General features: G+C 39.0%; 1 protein-coding gene across 1 annotated transcript in view; it reads left to right on the forward strand.

Annotated features, from left to right (window-relative positions):
- OR2A7 (olfactory receptor family 2 subfamily A member 7) overlaps window positions 1-14,637 on the forward strand; it is a 343,842-nt gene extending 329,205 nt beyond the window's left edge. Inside the window, exons 11-12 of the mRNA XM_081531186.1 lie at window positions 11,375-11,461; window positions 13,654-14,637. Coding sequence (XP_081387312.1) covers window positions 13,705-14,637 — 933 coding nt within the window. The 5' untranslated portion in view covers window positions 11,375-11,461; window positions 13,654-13,704. The remainder of the gene's footprint in view (window positions 1-11,374; window positions 11,462-13,653) is intronic.
- Window positions 14,638-15,915: the final 1,278 nt, after the last annotated feature.

Below are 15,915 nucleotides of genomic sequence, written 5' to 3' on the forward strand. Positions count from 1 at the left end.
CTTTCTCATAACATATGCAAAAATAAATTCAACATGGTTTAAAGACTTAAATGTAAAGCCAGAAACCATAAAAGTCATAGAAGTAAATGAAGACAGTAAGCATTTTGAAATGTCTTAATATTATTTTTTCAATCTGTCTCCTCAGGCAAATAAAGCAAAAGTAAAAATAGATAAATGGGACCCAATCACAATAAAGAACTTTTACAGAGCAAAGTAAAGCATCACCACCTGAAGAGCAACTTATTGAATGGGAGAAATTATTTGGCAAAAAAATATTTCAGATAAGAGGCTAATATCCAAAACATATAAATAACTCATACCACTCAATATAAAAATAAACAATACAATTAAAATATGAGCAGAGGACTTCAATTCTAGTTTTTTTCCAAAGAAAACATACTGATGACCAACAGACGTATAAAAAGATACTCAACATCACTAATCATCAGGGAAACGCAAAACAAAACCACAATGGGGTATCACCTCACAACTGTCAGAGTGACTGTCATCAAAAAGACAAGAAATAACAAGTGTTAGTGAGGATCTGAAGAAAAGGGAAGCCTGGTACAGTGTTGGTGGAAATGCAAATTAGTGCAGGCACCATGGTAGACAGTATGGGGTTTCCTCATAAAATTAACAATGGAACTATCATGCAGTTCAGCAGTTCCACTACTGGATATTTACCCAAAGAAAAGGAATACATTAATTCAAAAAAATACGTGCACCCAAATGTTCATAGCAGCATAGTAGATACAATACCTATGAGATGAAAACAATGCTCATTGACAGATGAACAGATAAAGAAGATACAGTGTGCATATATACAATGAAATATTACTCAGGAATAGAAAATGAAATTTTTCCATTTGCAGCAATGTGAATAGAACCCAGAGATTATTATGATTAGTGAATAAGTCATAGAAATACATCTTACATGAGATCTTAGATGTCACTTCCATCTAAAACAATGAAGCAATGTGTACAACAAAACAGAAGCAGATTCACAGATACAGGCTTCAGATAGAACCAGGTATAAGGCAGAGCTTTCCTTCTGCTTTGTGACTGTCACCACCCTATCAGGGACAAGGTCAAGTTCCACACTGCTGGAGCAGAAGCCCTGGGGGAGCTGATTCAATTCACTTTGTGTGTGTGCTCTTCCTGTACCCAACAACTTCTTGCCCCAGAGGGGAGCAGTGCTGGAGCAAGAGGGGCTGGTGGGGGTATTCCACAAGGGTCATGACATAGGCCATTACAGTTTGATCACCATCAGAAATGCAGATGGTCTCTGATAGATGACCCGTGCAATCGTCCTTGGTCATGGCATCCCTCACTTTGGTGCTGGAGTATTTGCTTGCCTCAGGCTGGGCCAGGCACCTGCCTGGTCTCAGGAACCAATCAGATCACTCATTTGGTTTTAACCTATCCTTTCTGCCCTGCTTCGGGAGCAAGCAAGTGTTCACACTCCCTGCAAGCAGAGTTCAGGCGTCCCCTGGGCCATCAAACAACCAAGGTAGCCTGTCTTCCCTTTGTCAGACCCCAGAGCCCAATATGTGGTTCTAACAGCTCACTCACAAGGGAGGGTCTCCGCTAATGTAATTTGCCATTTCCTCTGAGCTCCCTCCCAAGGGTGTGGGTCCTGCTACTACTTCTCTGCCCTTCCTGTCTGATTCTGTATGGATCTTTCTTGCAGCTTTGGTTGTACAGGAGTCTTTCTGCTAATCTCTAGTTAGTTTTTACTGAGAGTTGTTCCACACATAGATGTGTTTTTGATGTGTTTGTAGCAGGAGGTAAGTTCCACATCCTCTTACTCTAACATCTTGATTTGAGTTCTAATGGATTCTAGTGCACTTTTAGGTTTATAGAAAATTCGAGTGCTAAACTCAGAGTTCTGTATATTCCCTCATTCCTCCCCAGTTTCTTACATTGTTAATATCTTGCAATGTGTGTGGTATATTTGTTAAAACTGATGAGCCAATATTGATAGATTATTAACAAAATTTCATAGTTAATTTTAGAGTTCACTCTTTGCATTATATATTCCAACAGTTTTGACAAATGTATCATGACATATATCCACCGTTATAAAACCATACAAAATAGTTTCACAGCCCTACAGATCTGCTATGTCTCACCAATGCATTCCGCTTTTCTCTCCCCAAAACCCCTGACAACCACTGATGTTTTAAATACTTCCATCTGATCAGTCGCTCAGTCATGTCTGACTCTTTGCGACGCCACGGACTGCAGCACACCAGGCTTCCCTGTCTATCATCAACTCCCGCAGCTTGCACAAACTCATGTCCATCAAGTCAGTGATGCCGTTCAACCCTCTCATCCTCTGTCGTCCCCTTCTCCTCCTGCCTTCAATCGTTCCCAGCATCAGGATCTTTTACAATGACTCAGTTCTTTGCATCAGGTGGCCAAAGTATTGGAGCCCCAGCATTAGCCCTTCCAAAGAATATTCAGGGCTGATCTCCTTTAGGATGGACTGGTTGGATCTCCTTGCAGTCCAAGGGACTCTCAAGGGTCTTCTCCAACAGCACAGTTCAAAAGCATCGGTCTTCGGTGCTCAGCTTTCTTTATAGTCCAAGTCTCACATTCATACATGACTACTGGAAAAACCATAGCTTTGACTAGTCTGACCTTTGTTGGCAAAGTAATGTCTCTGCTTTTTAATATGATGTCCTTGCTTCCAAGGAGCAAGCATCTTTTAATTTCATGGCTGCAGTCACCATTTGCAGTGATTTTTGAGCCCCCAAAATAAAGTCTCTCACTGTTTCCATTGTTTCCCCATCTATTTACCGTATCTCCGTAGTTTTACCTTTTCCAGAATGTCATATTATTGAAATCTTCCAATGTATATAGCATTTTCAGTTTGACTTCTTTTACACAGCAATATTCATTTAAGGTTTCTCCATATTTGGGGAACTTAATTATTATTGGGAAATAATATCACTGATAGTATTATATGGGTGTACATTTTGTTTATCCATTCACTTGTTGAAGGACATCATTGTTACTCCCAAGTTTTGATAATTGTGGATAATTTTGCTATAAACATTTGTTTGCAGGGTTTGTGTGGACATGTTTTCACCTCCTTTGAATGAATGAATACCAAGTAGGGTGATTGATTGTTCGTATAGTACGAGTATGTTTACTTTTTCAAGAAACTACCAAACTGCCTTCCAAACTGACTGTACCATGTTGCAGTGAATGAAAATTAATTCTCTGAGTAATGGATAAAATTTCCTGTTGGTCCACATCCTAAACAGTGTTTAATGTTGTCCATGTTTGGATTTTAGCCATTTTACTAGGTCTATAGAGATATCTCATTGTTATTTTAACTTGCATTTCCCTAATGACATGGATGTGGAGTGTCATTTCATATGCTTATTTACTGCCTGTATATTTTCTTTAAAGGGGTGTCTGTTAGGGACTTTGGCCCATTTTTAAATTGATTTTTTTGTTTTCTTATTGTTTTTTTAGGATTCTCTTTATATTTCGGAATCAAGTCATGTTTCCAATATGTGCAAAGATCTTCTCCAGACTTTGGCTCAACATTTAATACTTTTTCACAGTGTCTTTCAAAGAGTAAAAGCTTTTTTTTTTATTTTAATGAAATACAAGTTATCAATTTTTTAAAATGATGAAGCCCTTTTCATTTTTTAGTTTCATTACATTTTAGCAAAACTATATAGGACCAAGTGTTATGTACTATGACTTGTGATACTTGCCTCAGGTTATAGCCTTTGAGATGTTTGAAAATCTTCTTAAAATCTGTGATAACATGTCTACTCCTGAGTTTCATCCAAATATTTCCTGCACAGTCAAACACAGGCAATTTCTGTTTTGCTCCAGGGAGAATGTTCAGGAAAATTTTTTCTCTCAGGAAAGGTGTAATGACTAATGGGACCCCTTGGAAAATCTAAATTCTCAAAAGAGTCATGAGAATTGTTCGTTTTGATCTGATGGTAAAATACAAACTTTGGTAGATCTCAAACATTACATTTAGAATGGATTAGCAATAAGGGTCTACTGTATAGCACAAGGAACTGTATTCCATCCCCAGGGATAAACCATAATGGAAAATAACATTTAAAAAAAGGATTTATGTGTGTATAACTGACACTTTGCTGTACAATAGAGACTGGCACAACATTGTAAATCAACTATACTTCAGTTTACAAAAAGAAAAAAAAAATACAACCTTTGCTCCCCAAAGTGCAGACAGCAACATTTTTATTATTCTCCAGCATCATCAGAAAGTGAAGTAAACATGTTTAGCCCTGGAATTTCTCAATACAGAACGTGAAAGTGAAAGCGCTAGTTGCTCAGTCTTGTCCAACTCTTTGTGACCCCATAGCTGATCCACTGGGGCTCTTAGAAGTTGGAACAGTCTACCTTCTGTAGACTCTTAAGGTAACAGCCAACCCCTAACACCATCATGTGTAGCTGAGATCTGTCTGCCCTGGTAGGTGGTTTGGGATAAGAATTATTGTATTAGGACGAGGAGGCAGCAGAATTCACCTGGGCTATGGTGAGAGGAAAATTAGGTCCTGGGTGTCTGTCTTTCCGAGCCAGAGTTTGTATTCAGTGCAGCTGGATTGGCAAATAAAGATGTTCTCATGGGGAGCTCTTCTTAGCTGAGCTGTAAACATGAGCCTCTTGGATCTGGTTCCCATCCTTCTCCTCATCACCTCCAATAATGTGGTTAAGGATGGAGGCCAAAGCTGGCACTAATGAAAGGAGACAAAGAAAATGAGAGCCTCCTTGCCCAGGCTGTGACCTCTGCATGTGGCTCTCTGAACCCAGCCACGGAGGGAAAAGACTCTTTAGGACTATGCTAAATACTTTGTTCCTCCTTTATAAATGTGGTTTTAAAATATTTGCTACATTCAATTCAGTTCAGTTCAGTCGCTTAGTCATGTCCAACTCTTTGCAACCCCGTGGACTGCAGCACACCAGGCCCCCCTGTCCATCACCAACTCCTGGAGTTTACTCAAACTCATGTTCATTGAGTCGGTGATGCCATCCAGCCATCGCATCCTCTGTCATCCCCTTCTCCTCCCACCTTCAGTCTTTTCTAGCATCAGGGTCTTTTCAAATGAGTCAGTTCTTCGCATCAGGTGGCCATAGTATTGGAGTTTCAGCTTCAGCATCAGTCCTTCCAATGACTATTCAGGACTGATTTCCTTTAGGATGGACTGGTTGGATCTCCTTGCAGTCCAAGGGACTCTCAAGAGTCTTCTCCAACACCACAGTTCAAAAGCATCAATTATTTGGTGCTCAGATTTGTTTATAGTCCAACTCTCACATTCATACATGACTACTGGAAAAACCATAGCTTTGACTAGATGGACCTTTGTCAGCAAAGTAATGTCTCTGCTTTTTAATTTGCTGTCTAGGTTAGTCATAACTTTTCTTCCAAAGAGCAATCGTCTTTTAATTTCACGGCTGCAGTCACACTCTGCAGTGATTTTGGAGCCCAAAAAGAGAAAATCTGTCACTGTTTCCACTGTTTCCCCATCTATTTGCCATGAAGTGATGGAACCAGATGGCATGATTGTAGTTTTCTACATGTTGAGCTTTAAGCCAACATTTTCACTCTCCTCTTTCACTTTCATCAATAGGCTCTTTAGTTTTTCTTCACTTTCTGCCATAAGGGTGGTGTCATCTGCATATCTGAAGTTATTGATATTTCTCCCAGCAATCTTGATTCCAGCTTGTGCTTCTTCCAGCCCAGTGTTTCTCTTGATGTACTCTGCATAGAAGTTAGATAAGCAGGGTGACAATATACAGCCTTGACGTACTCCTTTTCCTATTTGGAACCAGTCTGTTGTTCCATGTACAGTTCTAACTGTTGCTTCCTGACCTGCATTCAGATTTCTCAAGTGGCAGGTTAGGTAGTCTGATATTCCCATCTCTTTAGAATTTTCCACAGTTTGTCGTGATCCACACAGTCAAAGGTTTGACATAGTCAGTAAGCAGAAATAGATGTTCTTCTGGAGCTCTCTTGCTTTTTCGATGATCCAACAGATGTTGGTATTTGATCTCTGGTTCCTCTGCCTTTTGTAAATCCAGCACGAACATCTGGAACTTCATGATTCACATACTGTTGAAGCCTGACCTGGAGAATTTTGAGCATTACTTTACTAGCATGTGAGATGATGGCCATTATATCCACTACTGTGGGCAAGAATCCCTTAGAAGAAATGGAGTAGCCATCATAGTCAACAAAAGAGTCCGAAATGCAGTACTTGGATGCAATCTCAAAAATGACAGAATGATCTCTGTTCATTTCCAAGGCAAAACATTCAACATCACAGTAATCCAAGTCTATGCCCCAACCAGTAATGCTGAAGAAGCTGAAGTTGGTTAGTTCTATGAAGACCTATAAGACCTTCTAGATCTAACACCCAACAAAGATGTCCTTTTCATTATAGGGGACTGGAATGCAAAAGTAGGAAGTCAAGAAACGCCTGCAGTAACAGGCAAATTTGGCCTCGGAGTACAGAATGAAGCAGGGAAAAAGCTAATAGAGTTTTGCCAAGAGAGTGCGCTGATCATAGCAAATACCCTCCTCCAACAACACAAGAGAAGACTCTACACATGGACATCACCAGATGGTCAATACCAAAATCATATTGATTATATTCTTTGCAATCAAAAATGGAGAAGCTCTATACAGTCAGCAGAAAAACGACCAGAAACTGACTGTGGCTCAGATCATAAACTCCTTATTGCCAAATTCAGACTTAAATTGAAGAAAGTAGGGAAAACCACTAGACCATCCTGTTATGACCTAAATCAAATCACTTATGATTATACAGTGCAAGTGAGAAATAGATTTAAGGGATTAGATCTGATAGAGTGCCTGAAGAACTATGGATGGAGGTTTGTGACATTGTACAGGAGACAGGGATCAAGACCATCACCAAGAAAAAGAAATGTAAAAGAGCAAAATGGCTATCTGAGGAGGCCTTACAAATAGCTGTGAAAAGAAGAGAAGCCCAAAGCAAAGGAGAAAAGGAAAGCTATACCCATTTGAATGCAGAGTTCCAAAGAATAGCAAGCAGAGAGAAAAAAGCCTTCCTCAGTGATCAGTGCAAAGAAATAGAGGAAAACAACAATGGGAAAGACTAGAGATCTCTTCAAGAAAATTAGAGATCCCAAGGGAATATTTCATGCAAATATGGGCAAAATAAAGGACAGAAAAGGTATGGACCTAACAGAAGCAGAAGATATTAAGAAGAGGTGGCAAGAATACATAGAACTATGCAAAAAAGATCTTCATGACCCAGATAATCATGACGGTATAATCACTCACCTAGATCCAGACATCCTGGAATGTGAAGTCAAGTGGGCCTTAGGAAGCATCACTACAAACAAAGCTAGTGGAGGTGATGGAATTACAGTTGAGCTATTTCAAATCCTAAAAGATGGTGCTGTGAAAGTGCTGCACTCAATATTCCAGCAAATTTGGAAAACAGCTGTGTCCACAGGACTGGAAAAGGTCAGTTTTCATTCCAATCCCAAAGAAAGGCAATGACAAAGAATGCTCAAACTACCACAGCATTGCACTCATCTCACAGCCTCTATATAGAATGCCTGCAAATCATTAAGAGAAAAAAAATAAAAAACTCAAAAGATGGGCAAAAGATTTAAATAAAGTCTTCATACAAAAGGTTATCCAAAGGTCAATGAGCATATGAAAATGTGTTCAATACAATTAGTCATCAATAAAATGTAAATAAAATCACAGAGATATATCACATTAGTTAAAATTACAAAATTAATATCAACTGTTTGTAGGAATTTAAAATGATAAAACCACATGGAAGACTGGCAATATTTGCCATTAATAAAAATAAGCATGTGCCTATCCTATGGTTTGGTAATTCTGTTATATCCAGTGAAAACAAGTATAAGAATATTCATAGAAACTTAAGTCACAATAGCCAAAAACCAAAAAGAACCCAAATATCCATGAAGAGTAGGATAGGCAAATGAAATTTAGAATGTTAATATCAAATATTATGCAGCATAAAAAAAAGTGAACCTATGATATGCAAACAGCATGAGTGAATTTCAAAAACATTTTATTGAGTCAAAGAAGCCAGAAACAAAAGTGTTCGCTGTGTGTAACTTATTTATAAAAGTTCAAAAACAGGCAAAACTAATCTGTGTGACAGAAGTGAGAATAGTGGTTACCTTGGAGTAGGAACGTGATTTCTATTAACAGCAATGAGAGGGGTCACAGGAATTTTCTGTGGTGATGGAGACATTCTATACTTTCGTCTGGATGATACTTAGATGCATGTATTGATATATGAAAATTCATTGAACTACACACTTTATATTATAGCTCTAGCACTTGGAACTTTGGACTGGCAGCCCACATGGATCTGAAGCTTATCTCTGGTAGATAAATATGACTCTGCTGAGCCCATATAGGTGAATCGTGGGACAGTCCACAGGGACTCTGCATCAAGGCTCTCCATGTACACCAAAGACAATACACCTTCCAGAAACACCATTCTTCACGTATTTCTGAGACTTAGTAGAGACTAATCAAAGAACAGCAAGTTACTATAAATCCAGAGTTGCCTGTTTGAACTGAGATGCTGTCAGACCCCTCCAAATCATGAAAGAGTGTCATCACAGCAACTATGCATCCTACACTGAATGTGGAATAACTTAGGCCAAGAATACCTGCAGAAGACAAAAGCAAGTGGATGAACAGTTGGTCCAGACCTCCACATCACCTGTATCACTCATGCCTCCCTCTAACGTGTGTGTGTGTATGTACGCGCACACACACACATGTGAATAATCTTCAAGAGATTTCTACAACCAGTTGATAGTTTAGGAAGAAAGGCTTGATATAAGGATGACTTGGCTTGATATATTGGTGCAATATATGTAACACTCAGGTGTGGGCCCTTAAAGGTAATTAGAATAAATTTCTCATTGTCCATAGCTAGCCATTCAACTATTCATCTACCTGTGGAGAGAGAAGTTTCCTGAGATAAAAACATTCACGGTCTCCTGGAAATGGCAAATGGGTTGACTGGTTGATCATGGACCTGGAAGGAGCACAGTTGGGATATTGGGTGAATGGAGGTATGGGAAAAACACGTGAGATAGTACACAAAGTATCTGAATCTGTGCATCCCACACTCATGCCAGCCAAAGACATCATTGCAGAAGAGGCATTAAACAACCAGGTATAGGATGACTCAGTAGATGTCAGGCAGCCTCTGCTTTTGGCCTCTCCACTGACTGCACACTGAGCACACAAATGCAATAAGCAATGAGATGGGGGCTTTGCCTGAAAATAACGGCATAGGCTGCCTCTCACCAAGGCTGTTCTCCTAAGCTGAATATCTGTCCTGTTAGCAGCAAAGCCCAATGCTGAGCCCTCAATATGGTACCTTCCTCTTAAGGGAACCAGAAAGTCAATTGATTGGAGAAGGAAATGGCAACCCACTCCAGTATTCTTGCCTGGGGAAACCCACGGACAGAGGAGCCTGGCATGGGGTCGCAAGAGTCAGACACGACTTAGTGACTAAACCACCACCGCCACCATGTCAGTTGATCGTGTACTGAATCCTCCCACCCTATATAGGGCAATGATCCATTGGGTTGCAGATGATATCCATCACAAGTATCAATTTCCCTTTCTTGTTCACAGTATCTTAATCAGTACCTCCACTGAGTGCTGTTAGATCATGTGATTTCTAATATATATAATATCACCTCAGTCCAGTAGGCTCATTTCACAGCAAAGGAGTGACAAAGGGCAAATGGCCAAGGAATTAACTGGTTCCAATAAATATTGTTATTCATTGGAGGGACAGATTGCAAAGCTCCAATACTTTGGTGACAGAGGATGAGACAGTTGGATGGCATCACCAACGCAATGCACATGAGTCTGAGCAAACTCCAGGAGATAGAAAAGGACAGAGGAGCATGGCATGCTGCAATCCATGGGGTTGCAAAGAGTTGGACACGACTTAGTGACTGAGTAACAACACTACATATTGTATTACTCAGAACTTGTAGATCAGATAGAAATTGTAACCTGCCATGCAGATTTGGAGTACTGGGTTGTTGATAACACTCTGAAGAATTGGAATACTATTCTTCAGTATATACTGATAGTACTATACGCCTGCTCTGATAGGTAGAATACATATGCCCCACCATAATGATTAAGAGGACATGAGTTGGCCCTCTGCTTTTATAGAGCTTATCTTTTCCATAAGGGCAGCAGCAGAAATTATCAAAAGTTTTTCAAAAGTAAACTGTATCAGCCCTTGTGCTTTATTCATTCGTCCTCCAGACAGATCCACAAGCTGCAAGGCATGTCCACACATTTCCAGATTGGTGCTCAAGGATGTAGGTTCTGAGTTGCTATCTAAACTGATGTGATGATTAAGACGTTTTTATTCTACTACAAGGTTCACCACAGTTGCAAAATGAGACTAAGTACACTAAAAGAAATACAGCTTCAGGAATTCATGTCGAGCTTCTGTTTCACTATCAGATAATAAACAGGAATCAATCTCTGCATCTCCCAAGTGCCTCTTGTATGTTTGGGAGCTGGGCCGACATAAAGATTCATGAAACTATAACAAATTTCTGTATTTGGGTAGCAGTAATATTCATGGGGTAACCAGAGAGTGAGAGTTGGACCATAAAGAAGGCTGAGCACTGAATAATTGATGCTTTTGAACTGTGGTGATAGAGAAGACTCTTGAAAGTGTCCCTTGGATTGCAAGGAGATCAAACCAGTTAATAATAAAGGAAATCAACCCTGAGTATTCACTGGAAGGGCTGAAGCTGAAGCTGCAATAATTTGGACACATGCTATGAATAATTTGGCTGCTATGAGCCAACTCATTGGAAAAGACCCTGATGCTGGGAAAGATTGAGGGCAAGAGGACAAGGGGGCGACAGAGGATGAGGTGGTTGGATGGCATCACTGATTCAATGGACATGAGTTTGAGCAAATTCCAGGAGATAGTGAAGGACAGGAAAGCCTGGTGTGCTACAGTTCATGGGGTCACAGAGTTGGATATGACTCAGTGTCTGAACAACAACAACCAGAACATAACTTAATATGTGTGTATTCCTTTCGTTATTAAGGCATTACCTGTTCTTAACCTCTAAAGATCTCGCTATTTCTCGTTTCCTCAGAGACTACAAATCCTCTTCTGTCCCAGAAGGGGGGCAGTGGTTGGCTTCTGTATGTCTCTATAGGGAGCACACTGGTGTAAGTGAGACCTACTGTGCCCTACACAAACCCTTATGACAATTGGGAAGGAGCCCTGTGGATATTATAAATGAATAATGCCTTCTCTTCTCTTAGGCAGCATGAGAAACCAAGACCCTTTTTCGACAGTCCTCAGAAGAGAAGCAAGTCTTTCAGAATCATCAGGAAATTTAGCCACACCAGGTATGTTTGCTTTTTTTCTGCATGAAGGTATTGTGGGGTCCGTACATCATTCATCTCTAGACACACAAGTTTCTTAATTGACTTTGTGACTTCTGGTCAAATATATTTGAACATCATTTTCATTGCTTGTTAGCCTTTGCGGTCACTCTTCAATAACATGCAAAATTGTATTTGAATTCACATTCAAATTTTACTCATTGATATTATATTAAGCAAAATATCAATGTGTTAATACAATCAGTATCTGAATGGTTATTTTTGACTGGTAGCTATCTATAAGTAAGGAGCAAAGTGTGTGTGACTTTCTGCTAAATGTTTAACATTTTTAAAGACTAATACCTTTTTATTAAAAAAAAAAAAAAAAACTAGGCTTGAAGTATCACATACAGAGAGAAGTCAAATATTTAAATATTTAAGAAAGGATATTCCGTTTTTGGATTCAGTTCAGTTCAGTTGCTCAGTCATGTTCGACTCTTTAGGACCCCATGGATTGTAGCACACCAGGCTTCCCTGTCTGTCACCAACTCCCAGAGCCTGCTCAAACTCATGTCCATTGAGTCAGTGATGCCATCTAACCATCTCATCCTCTGTTGTCCCCTTCTCCTCCCGCCTTCAATCTTTCCCAGCATCGGGGTCTTTTCCAATGAGTCAGTTCTTTACAGGTAGCCAAAGTATTGGAACTTCAGCTTCAACATCAGTTCTTCCAATGAATATGCAGGACTGATTTCCATTAGGATTGACTGGTTGGATCTCCTTGCAGTCCAAGAGACTCTCAAGAGCCTTCTCCAACACCACATTTCAAAAGCATCAATTCTTCGGCATTCAGATTTCTGTATAGTCTAACTCTCACATCCATACATGACTACCAGAAAGACCATAGGTTTGACTAGACGGACCTTTGTTGACAAAGTAATGTCTCTGCTTTTTAATATGCTGGCTAGGTTGGTCATAGCTTTTCTTCCAGTTTTTGGATAAGTGTACAAAGAGTTTTATTTTTATGTGCAAAAACAAGGGTCTGAGCCATGCGTATGAGCTTAAAGTTCCTATCATTGATTACTCCACCCTCAGAACAATGGTAGGTAAAATGGAAATTAATAAACGTAAAATGATTTATTTTCAACCTTCTGGATATGACACTTATCACTGGAATAGTAACAGGGGTGTAACAATGGAAATGGGATGATTTGTAAATGTTTATAATTCTATTGCCATTTAAATTGAGATTTATTATTCATTCTTGCTCTCTCAAGACAAGATGATCTTACATAAAAGATGGAAATGAAATTAAACCAAGAGGGGCAATATTATATTTACACTTGCATTCTAATGTGGAATCTTAGAATAAGTGAGATTATTTAGTTCAATCTTTCAAGGAATTTAGAGACCCGTTTCTAGCATCCCTCTCAGAGGTCCTCTAGTTATTGCCAACCACCTCTAGAGTCAGTGTCTGAAACAGACTATTTCTAGAGTATATATCAATAATGAGTCCTAGTCTAACGAAATTATTGATTTTGTTTTTATGTGTAGATAAACAGCACAGTACAAATCTATTCAGTCATTCATATAAATTTTCATCTGAATATTGTGAAAAACTCAATGTGAAAGAACAGATTGTAGGCTGAAAACAGGTTTTTACACTCGAACAAGCAGAGATTTTGTGCAATATTAGTTGTGGAGATAACCACTAAGATGCAGAAGTGGAAAGTGTGTCTCAACAGGCAGGTAATTGGTTAAGTGCTAATGATGTAGTTTGGAAAATGGTACATCTACCCTTAGCATGCACTGTCCTTGATAAATCCTTCTAACTCAAAATATGATGTATTGCAGCTTAAGGACATTTGCATGTATATCAGGTAAGGGTCATAGTTTCTGGGAAAAAATAATAGATAACATTAATATAAGCAGAGAAGAATAGAATTTATTTCAATGATATGAGGTATTTCACTGAATGAAACAAAAACTATATATTTGATTAACATGTGGCAACATACTTATTTTGAAAATTTAGCCTCTTAAAAACTTAACAAGAAAGAAAATATATGTATATATGTGTTTATGTATATGTATGCATTTTAGGATTACCAAATAAATTATTTAAACTTTCATTTACAAACACAAAAATTCACTGCAAGTGTTTCTGAATACATTTTTACACCACAGAAAAGTATAAGTTGACATAAATCTATTTTCAGAGACTTCTCTTTAACCCTGGACATCAACTCAGTTACTTCTGAAGTAAGGGTATGGGAGACAATATGACCTCTGTCACTGAGTTCATCCTACTGGGATTTCCTCTTGATACAAGGATTCAGATGCTCCTCTTTGGGCTCTTCTCCCTGTTCTATGTCCTCACCCTGCTGGGGAACGGGGTCATCCTGGGGCTCATCTCACTGGACTCCAGACTGCACAGCCCCATGTACTTCTTCATCTCACACCTGGCCATCGTTGACATGGCCTATGCCTGCAACACGGCGCCCCAGATGCTGGTCAACCTCCTGAGTCCAGCCAAGCCCATCTCCTTTGCTGGCTGCATCACGCAGACCTTTCTCTTCTTGACATTTGCTGCCACAGAATGTCTGCTCCTGGTGGTGATGTCCTATGATCGGTATGTGGCCATCTGCCACCCACTCCGGTATTCTGTTATCATGAGCTGGAGAGTCTGCATCAGCCTGGTGGTGACTTCCTGGACCATTGGAGTTCTTCTGCCTTTGGTTCATCTAGTGTTACTTTTACCCTTACCCTTCTGCATAGCCCAGAAAATCGATCATTTTTTCTGTGAAATCATGGCTGTTCTCAAACTTGCTTGTGCAGATACACGTATCAATGAGATTATGGTATTGGCTGGATCGATTTCTATGCTGTTGGGACCCTTCTCCTCAATTGTAATCTCATATATGTGTATCCTCTGTTCCATCCTTAGGCTCCAGTCTGGAGAAGGGCAAAGAAAAGCCTTCTCCACCTGCTCATCTCACCTCTGTGTGGTTGGACTCTTTTATGGCACAGCCATTATCATGTATGTTGGACCCAGATATGGGAATCCCAAGGAACAGAAGAAATATCTTCTCCTGTTTCACAGCCTTTTCAATCCCATGCTCAATCCCCTTATCTATACTCTTAAGAATTCAGAAGTAAAGAATGTCATGAAGAGAGTGCTGGGAATAGAGAGAGTTTTTTGAAAAGATGATCACATCAGGGTTGACAATGACCTGGGAGGATATTATTTCAAAAGCTCTCAAGCCCAACCCCATATAAGATTATCTGAGATGCTTATTAAAAATAGAGTAAATCTCCTGACACACCGTTAGATCACTGATTGAGTAGATGTGGGAAGTGTTTTAGAAAACTGCACCTTTAAATATTATCATTATCCAAATATTACCAATAGCAATTTGTGATGCTACTGAATGTTATAGACCAATATTTGGAAGTCACAGCTCTAGAATAATAGTCTTTGTAATTTCTTCATCAAGCTCTGTTCCAGCCCCATATCTCCCAAAATGTTTTCCTCAAATCTCCAGCTCTTGAAGAGGGCTTTAAAAATAAATTCTGGGGTCAAATGAGTTTGAGAGTTATTGCATATTAGATGATTCATTTTAGGGGGCTCACAATTCATACTATCACAGTAAAAACTGTAAAAATTCCTACATACAGAATTTATTTAGGTAAATACAGAAAAATTCTATTCCGGTTGTCAGCCAGTGTTTTCCAAACTTACTTGGTCACATGAAATTTTTTAATAACATTTCATTAGAAGTTTACTAGAACCGGAAATCTTGATATTGATTGATTCATTGTGAACACTTCCTGTAACTGTCTTCTCGAGTCAAATAATTTTTGTTCCTGCAGAGTGATCCTGTTAAGAGGATGTAGGTCTAAATACGCAGTGCTCTTCTCTATTATCTGGAAATGATAAATCCAACCCTCTACTTGTTGGATAAGTATTTCAAAATACATCTCAGGGAATGACCTCATTCAGTTTCACAGTCTTCTAAACCTGAGATTTAAAAAATTTATTCTGTATATATTTTCCTACTTACCCACTATATGAAATCAATCTATTTTTCTCATTCAAGGATGTAAAGAGAAAACCAAGTTTCTCAAAGGAATCTGAAAGAATTTGCAAAGCTGATTACCTAACTAGTGTATAAGCTTTAGAAAAGTTTTGATTGCTGTGTTTAGAAAATAGAGATACATGGGAGAAGTTCTATAAGAGAATATTCATAGGAACAGGTGCAGGATAAATATGATGGGTGAAAAGGAAATGAATAAAGACAGAAAGCCTAAGGGGCTAGTCGATCGTTTGGAGATTAAGAACAAAACAAAATAGGGAAAATACATGATTTATTACTAATTGGTTATTCTTACAATGAAAAAACCTCAAATGATAGCAACACAAACAGAAATTTCCCGATACTCTATGTAGAATATCATATACATTACTATAATCTCAAAAG

The sequence above is a fragment of the Giraffa tippelskirchi genome, chromosome 10, assembly GCF_054371585.1.
Source record: "Giraffa tippelskirchi isolate mGirTip1 chromosome 10, T2T-mGirTip1v1.2.pri, whole genome shotgun sequence".
Classification (NCBI taxonomy): domain Eukaryota; kingdom Metazoa; phylum Chordata; class Mammalia; order Artiodactyla; family Giraffidae; genus Giraffa; species Giraffa tippelskirchi.